Source organism: Lactuca serriola, chromosome 8 (genome assembly GCF_051521515.1).
Source record: "Lactuca serriola cultivar US96UC23 chromosome 8, Lser_US96UC23_V15, whole genome shotgun sequence".
Classification (NCBI taxonomy): Eukaryota; Viridiplantae; Streptophyta; class Magnoliopsida; order Asterales; family Asteraceae; genus Lactuca; species Lactuca serriola.
This window is the reverse complement of record NC_136415.1, coordinates 50,018,038-50,034,761: the sequence shown is the minus strand read 5'-3', so window position 1 is coordinate 50,034,761 and position 16,724 is coordinate 50,018,038. Positions and strand designations below refer to the sequence as shown.

The 16,724-nt window shown below is 33.0% G+C and overlaps 1 protein-coding gene across 1 annotated transcript; it reads left to right on the top strand.

Moving 5' to 3' along the window:
• Positions 1-13,870: 13,870 nt before the first annotated feature.
• LOC145068710 (ACT domain-containing protein ACR4-like) lies at positions 13,871-16,724 on the top strand. The gene is made up of 7 exons (XM_079015712.1): positions 13,871-14,221; positions 14,608-14,729; positions 14,900-15,014; positions 15,116-15,183; positions 15,256-15,843; positions 15,942-16,046; positions 16,256-16,724. Exons 1-7 carry the CDS (start codon positions 14,218-14,220, stop codon positions 16,595-16,597), a joined length of 1,344 nt encoding a protein of 447 aa, XP_078871838.1. The 5' UTR covers positions 13,871-14,217; the 3' UTR covers positions 16,598-16,724.

Here is a 16,724-nt window from a genome sequence, read left to right as displayed (position 1 = left end):
TGAATTTGGCTTGTATGATTTGTCTAAAGTGCTTTAGACAATGCAATAGTTGCTACAACATTCATGAGTACTCATAAGGGCTGAGTATTGGATTCAACCCACGCTCATTTGGATTCACTTCATGGATTTTATCACGAGTGAATCATGAGACGATAATATCCTATATTCTTCAAACCTAGAGATATGAGTTGTTGACTATGAGTTGGTTATACATTGATTGCACGTAAACGCATTGGTAACTCGATGTTATAAAACGTGCCTTTGTGTATGATTCAACAAATAGTTAGTACAAGCATATGATTCGAAGTTTATCCATTCCTTTTACCCTCAAAGGGATAAAAGCGATATATGTGGGCCCCTCGATGATTCAGTGATGACAAAAGTAAGTGCTCGGCCGGGCCTGGACTGATTTGATTTGTTCAATTAGTCAGTCGTCATAAATCAGAAATCGGGAAACAACAAATGGACAGAGAGAATGATTATAATCCATGTCTCAGTCCATATGATATCTATAATGGAGGAATATATGATCACTTATCTAATGGACAAGTCATTGACAAAGGTCAGAGTTCATCTACAAGGTCAGAGTTCAACAGAAGCTTTTGAGAGCTACGATTGCTAGTCGAGTTCTGAAGTCATACTTGAAATAATAGTTTTAGACTTATCCAAGTGGGAGAATGTTGGATTAATGTCTAAGTCCATAACTATAATTGGTAAGACTTGACCCGACCCGGCATGGTCCATTTGGGTTGCATGGCATCATGCACTTGGATAGACTAAAATGAGAGAAATAACACTTAAGGTTTATTAATATATTATAAGTTCTAATATATTAATAGAGATTATTTAATTAGTATTGATCAAGAATTAATCTATAATTAATTAAGTGATCAAAAGAAGACTAATTAAATATATGGGTTGATTGTGTAAATCATCCATACTTATATAGTGGGCTAATGCTCCATGGATTATCAAGTTGGGCTAAAACCCATTGGATGCTCCATGGTGTATTTGAACCCATGGATCCAAGGAAATGGAAAGCAATGACAATTAGGGTTTACCCTAATTGTAACAACTATATAAGCATCTTATTGATGTGAGAAATCGGCCACCAAGATATGCATGGAGGACAAGCCGCTTCTTGAAGTGTTCTAATTTCTCTCTAAGTTATTCCAAGTGCTTATGGTGTTGTGTGAACCATTTGAGGTGTCACACTTGGGGCACTAGGCACTCAAGCTTCATGAAGACACGCACCAACAAAAGGTATGTTATTCTAACTTGTGTTATTCAAAGTTTTGTATGCTAGAATAGAACAATACCTTGGAAAGTTGATATTTGCATGTATAATAGAGAAAATATAGATCCAAGGTATTTAGGGTTGCATGTACACTTAGGAGTGTTAGATTGCTCAAAACCCAACAAAAAATGCTTTTAAACTCCAAAAGGATCAAAATGTAAACTTTTTGTATTTTGGGCCAAAACTGTAAAAATTGCAAATTTTGGGGTTCTAACCGAGAAATACCATTCTGTAAGGGTTAAAAGTTTTTACTAAATATAATTTGGGTTAAAAATGTCTTTTCAACAAGTTTATGATACAAAAGTGTCAAGAAAATGTTCTTAAAGACTAAAAATGAAATTCTTTTATATAAATGACTAAAAGTGTTATTTTTATAAAAAAAAAAAAAAGGTAGTGAAAAGGGTCAAAGTCATACTTCTAAACAAATTAATTCATTAAGACAGAATACAAGATATCCGGCTAGCGACAAAATGAAAAACAAATACACCTTCAATACCAAATATCGTTATAAACGAATTGATTCGGTCTCGAATCAATACAAAACAACAAACGTTAAATCAAAACACTTCAATAGATACGTGACGACTACAATGAGTAAAACCTACAAACTTTGGGCTTATGAGTTTCAAATTATGCTTGTTGGGCCTTGCAAGCCCACCAACATGATCTTTGGGCCCAAAGGGATAACGCTTATATGTTATTGGGCCTCCAATGACCCAATATTTTATAAAAGGACTTTCAATAGCTTTGTGTTCTAGTAGGCCAAAGTGTCCCGCTAGAAAAGCTAGTAAGGTCACAGTAATCAAATGCGAGTTGGACCATCGTGTCTTTCGCATCCACGACAGCCTAAGGAACTTACAATAGTAGTGGGACATAATACTACCCTTCTCTTCATTTGTTAAGGCTTACACGAAATTAAAGTAGACATACTTAGGACGACATATAATACGGCTTAATTCAATATTCATTTGTTAAGACAATACAAAAATCAGTAATCACAAATACATTTCAGCATCGGGAAACATCGGGTTTTCCAGGGAATTCAATACTACTCGTTCGAAACTTTATAACAATATTACAAAATACCCTTCGTATATATATATATATATATATATATATGTATGTATATATATATATATATATATATATATATATGTTTTTAAAATCATTCATGCATCAACTTATGGATCTTCACACTTTGATAAACAAAAGTCTTTTCAGAAAATATCGGATTTTCTGGGTTTTATAAAATACACAAATCATTTTACCATAACATTGCTTATGAACTCGCCAACATTTCATATGTTGACGTTTTTCCAAAATAACTTGTATTCTCAGGTAACAGGTAAGCGGAAGAGTAGTATGAAGTAATGTTAGATGTTATGTTGTTACAAACACTCAACTATTTATGTTATGAATGTGTAATGTTAAAACAATGTACTTGATGTGAACAATTCCAGTTGTAATATATTGATGCATGGTGTCGTTTATGTTATGATTCATGTATATTCATTGTGATGGTATTCAATTAAAGTCACGCGACCCCTCGGACGTTGATATTGCCATATTTATACTTATTTTTAGGCAATATTTAAGTACATTTTTATTAAAAAGTTGGTAATTTGTTTAGAATAATGGTACTTATGAGCTTAAATGTTATTTTACAGCCAAAAAGAAGACATTTTGAAGAAAAGGGGACTGAAAGCGTTAAAAAAAGAAACTTTGGGAATTAAAAGAGTAAAAGTGAAGTAAATCTGGAAAAAGGTTATTCACGACGTGAGACTTAAAGGATTCACGACGTGAATCGTTGGTTCTAGAAGATATGTACGTGGGTGAAGGAATCCTTGACGGGCACGGTTATCTACAACTCACGACGTGAATTTCTTACTATTCACGACGTGAATTTATGGATATCAGCAACTATATAAATCCTTGACCCTTACGAATAGAGGCACCTTTTGGCAGAAGAAAGGAATTCCAGAAGACGATTTGGAGCGAAAGAAAGGTTCTAAAAGAGGGTTTTCAACACCAAAAGGAGTAAAGGTTTATATTTTAGTTCAATAAGAACATGTCTTTCATTATTAGCTGTGTTGGTTTAGTTGCTATGATGAGCAACTGAATCTAGCTACTCTTGTTTAGCTAGATGAAGCTTTAAACTTATGAATAGTTATATGTTTATGGATTAAGTTTAGTTGGTAAAAATTGCTTGTGTTTGATTTGTATAACCTAGCATGCTACTGTTTGTTTATCTAATTGCTTGATTGCATGTTCTGTGTAGCTTAGTGACCATTAAACTGCATGAACCTGTTTACCTAATGATTTAGTGAACATTGAATTGTTAGAGCTAGGATTGACCAATCTTAGTTAGTAATTAGAATAAATAAGCTTAGTTGTGCTAGAGAACGTGTATTGTGATCATAATTGCGTTTATATAACAAATCTTACATAGCATATTTACATTAATAATTAGTTACGTGTTAATTATGTGTGAACATACATGGTTTAACATGAATTAGTTAATTATTGGTAAGTTAGAACTAAATTACTAATACAACTAAAAACCAGCTTAATAATCCATAATCATTAGCTAGCCATAAGGGAGAAGTGGATTCAAACTAAACAAGAGTGTGTGTTTTTAATTATTGAATTTGAATTTAAGTTCATCTGATCTTGTAAAATCAGGTAAAACCCCCTTTAAACTTGTTAAAAATTAGGTTAATTTAATAGTAAGTAAATTAATTAGTAACACCGTTCCCTGTGATCGACACCCGACTTACCCAAGCTATACTGTAATCTGACTAGGTACACTGCCTATAAGTGCATAGTTAGTTAAGTTCGTTAGGTTATAAATATTAAAATTAGTGAGTACTTTTGTGCACATCAGATGTTTCCGCCGTCTGGTTCAGGGGTGTGACACTAATGAAACCGGTAAACTGGAAAAAGGGGGTCAAATCGCAATTTTTACCGATAATTCGTAAACAAATTTTAGTTTGAGACTTTTTCTTAAGGTAGGGTAAAAATTTTGGACTTTTTCAAAGATTTTCCTTTTCAAAAAACCAAAAATTTCTGGCTTTTGCAAAAAATAAATAAGGAGTTTGAGAAACAATCTCAAATACGCTCTAAGTATAAGCATTAATGAGTAGCCTAGACACATTCGATCGCCTTGGGTTATTTATTTTTTTATTTATTTGTGTTTTTGTTTATTACTCACTTACTCTTTTCTTGTTGGTCTCATTTTGCAAGTTCTTAGATATATATACATATGAGTACAAAAATTTTTACTTGTGTATATTTGTTTGCTCACTTTGACTTACTATTTGCCTCATTTATAGGTTTCCTTTAGCACACATGTTCTAGGTCATTTATGTGATCGAAGTCCCTGTTAAAAGCATAATATGGACATCTACCTCCCCATATCTCATCTCAATAGGATTCCCAAGGTCTCTTATTATTGTTTACACTTTATAGGTTCCCCCATTGCGAAACGGTGGAGGATATCATAAAATTTACTAGATCATGGGGACACTGCCCAAAGAAAAGGAAAATACTCGTGAGCATATGCTATGGCACAATTTGGTGGTTGTGGAAAACAAGGCGCGAAAGATCTTTCAAACAAATCAAGATACCGCCCACTAAGACAGTTGACTATATACAAGGCATGATGTTCATTTGGCTTAAACATAGAAGTTCAAATTACCCCATTAAATGGGTCGACTGGAACATCTATCCCTTCTGTTGAGGGAGGAATCCGACAAGAATTCTAAAACCCTGGAGATTGCTTTTTGGTGTGTGTTGAGATGTTCTTTTTTCCTGCTTCTTTGTAATTTGTTTTTTGTTCTTCTGCTACCCCTTCATGTAAATTTCTGTTTTTTCCCCTCTAGCACCTTGCTAGTTGGGCTTTTTTAGAATATATATTTGTCGGTTTCAAAATAAAAAATGTTTTACTGATATGAATAAGTTTATCTAGTTAAATTAGGTTTGTTGTCAAATAAAAATCTGAATAATTGCATTTCCAAAAGCAATGTTAACCCTTAAAAAACAAAGGTTAAAAAAGTACATGATTAATTTGGGAGAGTTACATTGATTAAATCTAAACAAATATTGTTAATGCCAATAAAATTATTTTGTTCGAATTTATTTTTTAAGATAAATTCTGCAAGGACAGCTTAGATGATATGATTTTTTTTATTCATATATTCTTTCTTTGTTAAATTGTGATTTTGACTTTTTTTGGGCTATGATCTAATTTTGACTTGTAATTTTGTCAACATACAGACTCAAGCTGTCAAGCATGCTTCATAAAAACCTGGGTCCATAAGAACAACACTTCCATATTGGGAAAGAGTGCAAGGTGATGCAACCCCCGATTGGATCGATTGATAATCTATTTGGCATTCACTTTCCGTAATTAGAATCTGATCAGGACATCACTGGCTGTCAAAAAGGTAAACCCGGTTACCCTCATTGAAGGGTTAGCACACCAATTGTTCGACGAAATGTCTCAAAGACAGACAAGTTCCAATATTCGAGAAAATCTTGTTTCTTGGTTGACGTGTTGCTGATACCTCGTGCTGCGGCTTCACCAGGCAAATTGAAGTGCATATCTGATGGGGATGAGGTTCGCTGACTTGTTCTTCATATCGACAAAAACAATCATTGGTGGAAAGCACACCAACTCCCATTGTTGGATATTTCATTTTATATATATATATATATATATATATATATATATATATATATATATATATATATATATATATATATATATATATATATATATATATATTTTAAAATTAAAACGAGTCATTTTTCGTTAGGTAGGATAAATGGAAAACATGTTTCGTATTTTGTGGGGGGTTTTGTGTGTTTTGCAAAAACCCTAAATTTGATCATTGTGTTTGTGGGTTTTATATGGAAATGTTTTATTTTTAATGATATACCATTTATGTTTAGAAACCCAACTTATTCGAAACTCAAATGTAAGAAAAGCATAATTTATAATACAAAAATAATGGGAATAACATTTATATTAATTTTATGTCCAAAATAACTCTCTCAAGATTAAAACATTTAATTTAAGATTTTTTTTTGAATAAGATACTTATTAAAATCTATGCTTTTTGAGTAAAATATTTAAAATAAATCGTATTTTTATGGGATTAAAAACATTTAATAAGTGAGTTTATTATTATAAATTGAAACAATAAATAGATAAATTTAAAGGAAATAATTCGCAATCAATAGTTTTTTTCACATACAAACAAACTTTATTATGTATGAGGAAAAACTAATGTCTACAAATCAGCTTTCTGAATTTAATATTAGAAGTTACCTCATCTTTGGACATTTAGTAAGGAGTTTATCCACTGTTTTTATTCATATACATCTATATCCTCTTTTGCTTCACCACTTGGACAAAATTGACTTATAATTCATCATTCAAAGTATTGGTAAAAGGGTGGTTTACCTTATCTTTATGGACACACTCTAATGGACTGTCACCTAGTGGAATGCTATAATCTTTGTCATCATTATCCATATCAATTTCATCGGGATTAATTTGTATTTCATCACGAATCTAATCAAATAAAAACTCAATCAAAATGATCGACGTGATACGACATTCCACCTCTACTTGTATGACCAGAGGTAACAAAATCAAGTGTAATACACATTCAAATTTTTGTAAACCCTTTGATAGACTCTCATCAGGAACACAAAAGTAAATATAATCCCATATACCATTTATTGATTTTTCTAATAAAAAGCTTCAAATCTTTTTATATTCATGCCTTTGAAATTGATGCCGTTACTATTACGATCGTAACTTTTTCATATATTACAAAATTAGGAATGAAAATTCTATGAAATATTATATCTACAAGTGTGTTACCTACGATCTTACTCCCGGACTATTTTTGCTGAAACAAAGATGTATACAATAGTAAAAGGGTTTTTGTACGCAGCGGCGGACACAAACTATTTTATTAGGGGTGTCCCTCGTCCTTCAAGCGGGTGCACTTAATAAAAAAAAATAAATAAATAAATAATTACACTACGTGCCGAAAATTGAGCAGTGGTCTGGGACCCCAAATGCACCACTAACGTCCGCCAGTGTTTGTACATAAAATGTTTATATTTGATAAAGTTGTTTACATTAATCGAAAAATGTACCTCAGTTGAAGCTCTTACCAAAGATAGATCGTGAAGGGTATATTACACAAGGAACAATTATGGAGAAATGAACAACTTAAGTGGCTTTCACAAAACAAAAGAGAGGGGATGATCATAAAAAAATGATCATATAGGAGGGTTTTGATCGGCTTTGGAAGAGTGATAAAATGAAATCACAAACCGTTCTTTACCCATGCAAGAAAAGATGATAAGAAAACGTTATTGTTATGTCTTTTTTTTAATTCTTTTTACTTAAATGTCAAATGCCACATCATAGCTACATGGACACCATGTTTCTTGGCAACGTACTAAATACAATAAAAAAAATTAGGGTCTATTTTAACACGTTTATAGTCCGTTCCAATAACTAAATTTACACAATCAAAAAAATTTAGGGTATAATTTAACAGGTTTTAAACTTTGTAAACCTAATGATGACATGTAAAACTTTGATTACAACCTATATTTATAGTCTAGAATATATTATTATTTATAAATAATTTTGTTTAGTTAATTGATTGTAGGTATCTAAAAATAAACAAGAATCTTATACACGAATACTAATTTATACAAATAAAAGTTCGATATTCACTTAAAGTATGCTTTGATATCTAAGTTAATTAAAAAGGTTATCATGTATGAAAATTGATTAAAATATTTGATGTGGGGTTGAATAAGGATAACATGTGCAAGAGACAAACCGGGCAGCGGTAAGCCGGTAACCGCAAAGACATGCGCATATGTGCCCGTACCCAATATTTGACCTCCACCTGTGTGCAGAGAGTGCGGGGCTCTAAAATCCATATATCAAAACCAAAAGAAAATACCATGGTAATCTTTGAATGAATATTGTTTGTGGGGTTGATACTTAATAAATAATATCATAAACATATTATATATTGAGTTTTTGCAGATTAAATTTTAGTTTATTTTTAAAAAGAACATTTATATTTTTTTATTTTTCGATTTTGCCTTTTGAATAAATTAATCGGCAATCTTCTGGTTTTTAAAATATATCTTTCTTCCAGAAAAGAAAAAAGAAAAAAACCTCAAACTATTTTTTTTCTTCCCCCAAAAACTTACATTTGACATTTTTTTGGTGTATAATTTCAATTTTCATTTTTATCCGGTAGAAACATTTTTAATATTATAAGTGATTTGATTCACAATAATGTAAATATGTTTCTTTGAAACTCAATTTTCGTTTTGGTTTTAACAAATCTTTTTATTTTGACTTATAATTCTCATTTTCTTGTTTATTATTATTATTATTATTAATGATTTTCAACATTAAATTCTAAACGAAACATTTGATTTGTTCGAAACAGAGAGGAAGCTAGTGTATCCAAATCTTGTTGGTGAAATGCACATCAAAAATATTTTTGCAAGATGCTTGAGGATTCTAGCTAGTGAAGAACAACAGTTTAAAATGCTCTGATATCTTAGATTGTGTGGAGATTATACTGCGATAATAGTATTAAACTTATAAATTAGACTATAAAAACATATTTAATATATAAATTTTACACAATCATACATGTAATGTTAGAAAAAATAGGTTGTGTGACCACTTCATATCTCTAACATGTAGTTAAATTCTAACTATAATTTGTAAACAAATTATAAATTTATTTACACTTATATGACAGCTTTGTTAAGTGCCGTAGCCATAATTTTGTTTTAAGGTATATTAAATAATATACAAAAAATGAACGAGTGACAAAATTCTTCAAATGATAACAAAATGTAACTATATATGCATTCTTTATTAAATTGTTTATTTTAAGTTGTACATGATGTTGTTTTACATCATTAAAATAGACAACAATTTATTATCTTCTACTAATTTCAAGTTTTGAATGGATTATGTCATATCACAACCCTAATTCATTTTATTTAACAAAAATATATATTGTACAAACTATATATATATATATATATATATATATATATATATATGAGTAGGATCAAATGAGAACACCTAAAAGGTTGAGAACGCGAGAACAGATCTGAACCATTTAAATACTTAGATCTAAGGTTATTATTAAATGGACTATTTATGAAAAATTCTAAAACTAATGGTATTAAAGTGTAACTTTGAAATGATCAGAAGGGCATAATAGGAATTGCAACTTTATCTATTTCCTATAATTTCTCACCCTCTCACCTATTTCCTCTCATCTTTCTCATATTCCACCGTCTCTCTCGTCACTTTCTCTCTAGGGTTTTATAACAAATCCGCCTCCATCATAAAACTCACGCCATCATCGATCTGGGCATCACCCAGTATTACACCATCACATACCCAAAAATCACAGACCCAAAAATCGAATCTATACAACTCTTCTTTCTCTTCGATCGACACCACGCACAAGAAAAAATCATAGGTAACGGTATCAATTATAAAACTCGAAATTGGACCTCTTCTCTTCTTTAATCGATTGTTCCCTTCTTAAATTCTCTTCTTTCTTTCTTGAAATTGATCACAGGTTCTGTTATATAGAGTGTAATAACACGCCACTAGTTGACTTTTGGTGCTTGACTGATCACTGAAAAGGAAAAATAAAGGCAGAAGATTTTTGGCCCGGTGGTTCAGTGATGGCAGACCCTTACCATCGAACAAAAAAAGGAACAAAAAAAGAAAGCGATCGAACAACCGCAGTCAAGAAAGAAATACGAAGGCAAAAGGAAATTGGGTTCGGTGGCTGCTGATCTTTCGTCGAGAGATTCGCGATGTGGGAGGCGTCTCCGGGGTCGACGAGACCGAAGAACGAAGACGTGAAGAAACAACGAAGGTTCGATCGTTCTCATCCGGCTGTGAGGTGCGAAGGAAGGAGGTAGTACCCTCGACGTTTGGCCAGACCGAAGAAGAGAGAGGGAGAGACGGAAACAGGTGGATGGGGCAATCGATTTCCTGCGAGTCCCTTTTTAGGTCTATTCTTCGTCGTCGGTAGTAGCGAACTAGAGAAAAATCAAGCAGCAACAGTCGCGACGAAGAGGGGGGCTGTTTGGCTTGCTATTGTTCGATTCTCACAGGTGAATAACAGTGAATGAATAACAGTGCATTCATGTGTGAATAGCAGTGTATTCATTTGTGAATAGCAGTGCATTCATGTGTGAATAGCAGTGAATGAATAGCAGTGTATTCATGTGTGAATAGTAGTGTATTCATTTGTGAATAACAGTGAATGAATGTATTTATTTATGATTAGAGGTATTCATTTATTCAATTCTGAATAACAGAGTACTTATTTCTTAATAGCATTGCATTCATTTGTGAATAACAGTGTAAGCATGTGTTAATGAGTATATTTATTTATGATTAGAGGTATTCTTTTTATGAAGAAATGATAATTTTTACACTCTTTTTATTTTCAATTGATTAAAAAAATAAATTGAATTACTTGTAAATTGATGTGTATTTATTTGTGATTGGAGTGGTATCAGGTTTTTTGAAAAAAAATCATTTATGAATACAAATGTACTAATTTGGTGTTCGATTTCTATTCATTTTTTTAACACACAAAAAAAAAACGTGAAATAGGAGAAAAAAATTGTTTTTTGTAAGAATTTTTTTTCAGTTTTAAAATAAATTTTGGTAAAAATGATTTTTATATTCCATTAATAAGAAAAATAAAAAATTGAATATTTATTTCTTTTTTGGTAACTGATCCTAAATTTAAGGGAATTTGATTGAATTTTAGTTTATTTTAATTTAATTAAAATATAGAATTACTAGTATGCCCTTATATATTGATTGGTCCAGAATTGTTCTCGCGTTCTCAACCTTTTAGGTGTTCTCTTTTGATCATCTCCCTATATATATATATATATATATATATATATATATATATATATATATATATATATATATATATATATATATATAACCTTAATTTTGTGTGGGTGGGTCAAGGCCCACTCTTGCTCTATATTGGCTACGAATCCTATCAAATTTGCATCTAAATGACCCATCGGGAACAAAGTTATATTTACAGTCAACCCCTAAGGCATGCATATCCTTTGTAGCGGAGCTACAAGAATATATACATTCTCTCGGCATTTTCCTACCACAATTTAAAAACTATGACGACACCACATGCCCAGATGATCATCTAGAAACATATAAAATACATATAGAGTTATAAATTTGGACCAAAAGTTCTAGTATGTATACTTTAAAGCATCCTTGGAAGGATTAACATATCGATGGCTCAAACGACAAACACCTAATAGCATACAAAGCTAGGAATAACTTAAAAGCAAATTCACAAGCCACTTTGTCCAACGAAGAATTTGTTATATGCAGAAAGAAGAAGAAGCCTTCCTTGAATATTTGACAAGATTTAAGGCATCCCCCTTTAACTTCTAGGAGGCGATGATGTCATGGTCATCCAAGCATGCACATATGGATTAGTCCGAGTTTGTTTTGATGGAAACTTATATGCATGAAAGTCGAAGTTAGGAAGGAACTATTTGAAAGAGTGGCTAAATACATTAAGTAGGGAGATGACATTAATGAGAGATACAAACTTTCCAATAAAGTTTGTACAACTCCATCCGTTGGCAGATGCATTGTACTCAAAACAAAATAAATTCCCTCCTAGCCAAGGATAGAGAAACTATTGGGACAATAGATGTCCTATAGGCCTTTGAAGACCACATTAACAATCAGTAAGCAAAGATGCAACTACACAAGCAAAACATGAGGTCTTGGCGATTGGGATGATAATTATAAAGATGTTAACAAGTCACAAGTTCAACGACCATAAGAGGATAACAATCTACAAATACCACCACATTCACGACCACGATGATGCAAACATAAATGTCTTGAAACGAGAAATTTAACAATACGCCCATCATGGTCATTTGGATGATCTTGCTAGAACACTAAGGTTAAAACTATATATATATAAGGACTGAAATACCAAAGGAATAATATGGGATACCGATCCTAGAAATCCTAACGCTCAAGGCTGAACAAAGTCATTCATCCCAAAACTCACAAATAAACATTTATATCCACTTCATTGATCCAAACCCAATACACAAGGGCAGAAGCCTACTGATCCAAGATTGACTGGGCAACACCCCAATAGAATAAACTTGGTCGACAAAGACAACTCAAGATAAATCACATTCAAACACTACTTTCATACACTGCCAAAGCATATTTAGGTCATTATGTTACACATGTCATGAACCTTCATCAACTTTAACAGGTAACGATCATGACCACCAAGAATACTTGGCATCCTAATCATATTCATAACTTACATATGATGGATGTAAAAGGTAGTAAGCCTAACACTCATTATTGTTGCTACACCATTTTTAGATGATTCAATTTTAGCGTGCTTGGTTCTACAAATATTCGATACCATAGCCTTAACTATGTATAACCTCCTAATGTTCAATTCTAATTTAGGGCATGACCACATTGGCTAATATACTAGGTCCCCATTTCAAGGTAAGTTGGACATCTGGGGGTTGACAACGAAGGGAAAATATATGTCGACATGTAATTGAAGATACATACATATGAGCCTGCCCATACTACTAATGTGATGTGTGAGAAGCCAAGTCAATGATCCCATATATTCCTTGGGAGAAAATAACAACCATCCAACGCATGTAGAAGCATTTCAAAATGGGAAAACTTACTCCTATAAAGAATCAAAAACATATTTGTTGGTACGAATCACATACCACATCACCTAACTCTAAAAACCAATTCAATAGCCAATATATTCGTTTAAATGGATATCTCAACAACGTCCATCCAATCCAACATTAATAAGCACCTACAAAGACAAAGTAAGTCATTCCTAGGAAACAAGATACAACCAAAGGGGCAACTAAACAATAGAACCACCCATACGTCCGTAGCAATCGGCTAACACAGCCCAAAAGATATTGAAGTCAAGTTATATAGACATTTCACAATGATGATAAATTATTTTCCGTAATAAACATAATGGTTTATGTCGTAAAAAATTGTTTGAAAAACATAAACATTTCACAGTGGTGATAACTTATTATTATTATAATTATTATTATTATTATTATAATTATTATTATTATTATTATTATTTGTTATAAACCTAATATATGACTATTCTTTATCTTAAATTTCAACTCCTATTATTATTTATTTAGAAATTATGCATATAATTTAAATATAAAATATAAAAAAAAAATTAAATAGTTAGAAAGCACTCCCAAGACCCAAGTCCACACATTTGGGAGATTATTATTACAGTAAATTTCCTTAAACACGTTACTTGAGACAAATAAAAAAGGCAATGTCCACTTAGCGCACTTTAGCAAGAGTACATTAAAATACGCCAATCCTGTGGCTACCGGTTTGCAGGCGTCTCTTTTTAAGTACAGTAGGCCTGTGTTTAAAAGGAGCCAGTTGTATTTGCGTTTTGCACGTTCATGTTCATGTTCTCATGTGTGAAAGAAACCAGAGCAAATCTTCATGCTTTTTGAGAGGGAAAACACGGTGAAAATAGTTGGAAAGAAAGCGTGTGTTTGGTTTTGATTTTGGTTTATAAGGTAAAGAATACCAACATATATTTAGGAAACAAGATTATTATATTCTGTGAGAGAGAATTTGGATCTTGTGCTCTGTTTCTATATTGATTGTTCTTCCCCTTTTTCAATCTACGTTTTACTGTTGAAGAAGATTCAAGGAATCACAACACAGATCATATCATCATACACTTCTCGAAATCGCAATGGGTATGTCGTTTCTCTGCTAATTTGTGATCATATGATTCAAAACTAGTTTTTGGAAGTATTTTAGAAACAGAACATGAGATTAAAACTTGAATTCGTGATCATTTTTCTTTCCTTTTGTGTTTGTTTGTTTGTTTGTTGCGTTGTGTACATCGATTCACCTGATGCAGTATATTTCTTTCTCTTTCTCTCTCTTCTGTGTGAAAATGGCTTCCTGTAGTGGGGAAGGTAACCCCACCACGCCGACATGGAAAGTGATGGTTGAACACCCTTTTCCGGTGGTTCAATGCTTCAATAGTTATTATTATATGTGACCCTTTCTTTCTCCATGTTTTTCATCTTTCATCTTTCTTCTCTTGACCACTATTCTCTTTCTATGTATTTCTCAGAAACCACTAACAGGACGTATTCTCGAAACATGGAAGACGAATATCAGAAATTCATTCGCAGAATGAACCCACCTCGTGTAGTAATCGACAACGAATCCTGTAAAAACGCCACCATCATTCAGGTACACATTGCTTATAAGTTATATAGCATCATGTAACGAATACTTCTCTTGTAACGCCATGTCTGCCATGTGTTCGAGTTTTTGCCTGAGTGAAAATACACCAACGAAAATGTAGCTACATATGATGTTCTAGTTTTCTTAATCTATTCATTCATTACAATTTTCAATAGGTTGATAGCGCCAACAAACATGGCATACTTTTGGAAGTTGTTCAAGTACTCACCGATCTCAACTTCATCGTTACCAAAGCTTACATCAGTTCCGATGGAGGCTGGTTTATGGACGGTAATACCCCTGATCAAAATTCAAAACTCAAAACTCAAAACGCAAATCTTTTGCTACTTTAAAAGATTGTCATTTATTAATGTTTCTTGTACAATGAACAGTCTTCAATGTCACTGATCAAGAAGGGAATAAAATCAGAGACCAAGGAATCTTGGATTACATTCAAAAGGTAAGATTCCATTCCAACGTTTGAATTCACAAAAGATTTCAATCCGTAATTGTATCAGTGTACTTTCCACAGGTTCTTGGCTCCGATACAAGCTTTACCAATTCCATCGGAGTGACGTCATCAACCGACCGGACTGTGATCGAGTTAACCGGAAGTGACAGACCCGGTTTACTCTCCGAAGTGTGTGCGGTTCTCACACACTTAAAATGCAACGTACTAAACGCCGAAGTTTGGACCCACAACACACGCGCCGCCTTCATAGTCCAAGTCACCGACAACGAATCCGGGTCAGCCGTATCCGACCCGGAAAGACTCACCACCATTAAACAAATGCTTAGTTACATTCTCGAAGGTAGCAACAAGGCTCGAGAGGCTAAAACGTCGGTGGTGTCTCATGGTGTTGTTCACACTGAGCGGCGGCTCCACCAGATGATGCTGGCGGATCGTGACTATGAGAGGGGCTCCGGTGATGGTGGTGATGGTGATACGCGGCGGCCGGAGGTGAATGTTGTGAATTGGTATGATAAAGATTGTTCGGTGGTGAGTATTAGGTGTAAAGATAGGCCGAAGTTACTGTTTGATACGATTTGCACGTTAACCGATATGGAGTACATTGTTTTTCATGGCCATGTGGATGCTGAAGGACCAGAAGCTTACCAGGTTCGAAATATATGTATATATGTATTTTTTGTTTTATTTATTGGTATAAATATATATATGATAATAAATTTATGATAATTTTGTTTTTGGTTTTATAGGAATATTGTATTAGACATGTAGATGGTTCACCGGTGAAATCGGAGGCCGAGAGGGAAAGAATGATCCAATGTATCGAAGCAGCCATCGAAAGAAGAGTGTCCGAGGTATGAAACGAGTAAAATGGTCAATTATTCATGTTGAGAACCTTTGTTTAATGTTTACCTTCACTTTTTAAGTAAAAGAGTAAAATGGTCATTTACTCAAATTCAAGGGTAAATTGGTCATTTACTCAAATTCAAATAGTTCATAACCATTTCTTGCTTAACAATTATGTAAAAAAAACAAAGGCTAAATGCTATATGTTTTGTTTTAGGGTTTGAAGCTAGAACTATGCACAACGGACAGAGTCGGGCTTTTATCTGACGTGACTCGAATTTTCCGCGAAAACAGTCTCACAGTGACACGAGCTGAGGTGGCAACACGTGGCGGGAAAGCAATTAACACGTTCTACGTTCGTGATGCCTCAGGCTATTCAGTCGATTCCAAGATTATTGAATCAATAAGGAAAGAAATCGGTCAAACAATGCTTAAAGTGAAAAACAATCCTCAAGATTTGAATACAAGCCCTCAAGAATCTCCCACTAGGTTTCTATTTGGTGGTTTGTTTAAGTCAAAATCTTTTGTTAATTTTGGCCTAGTTAGGTCATACTCTTGAGTATTGAGGTACAACTATATCGTCTGTATATATCCGTCGTTTCTTTTCCTTTTTACGATCCAATTAACGTTGAATCGGGAAATTAATGTAGTGTTGTTTGTGAATATAATTTTTAACTTTTATTTTA

Excerpts from the sequence above, each read along its gene's own strand:
- LOC145068710 (XM_079015712.1), top strand. Across the intron at positions 14,730-14,899 it reads AAAACGCCACCATCATTCAG|GTTGATAGCGCCAACAAACA; the intron begins GTACACATTGCT and ends AATTTTCAATAG. Across the intron at positions 15,844-15,941 it reads AAGGACCAGAAGCTTACCAG|GAATATTGTATTAGACATGT; the intron begins GTTCGAAATATA and ends TTGGTTTTATAG.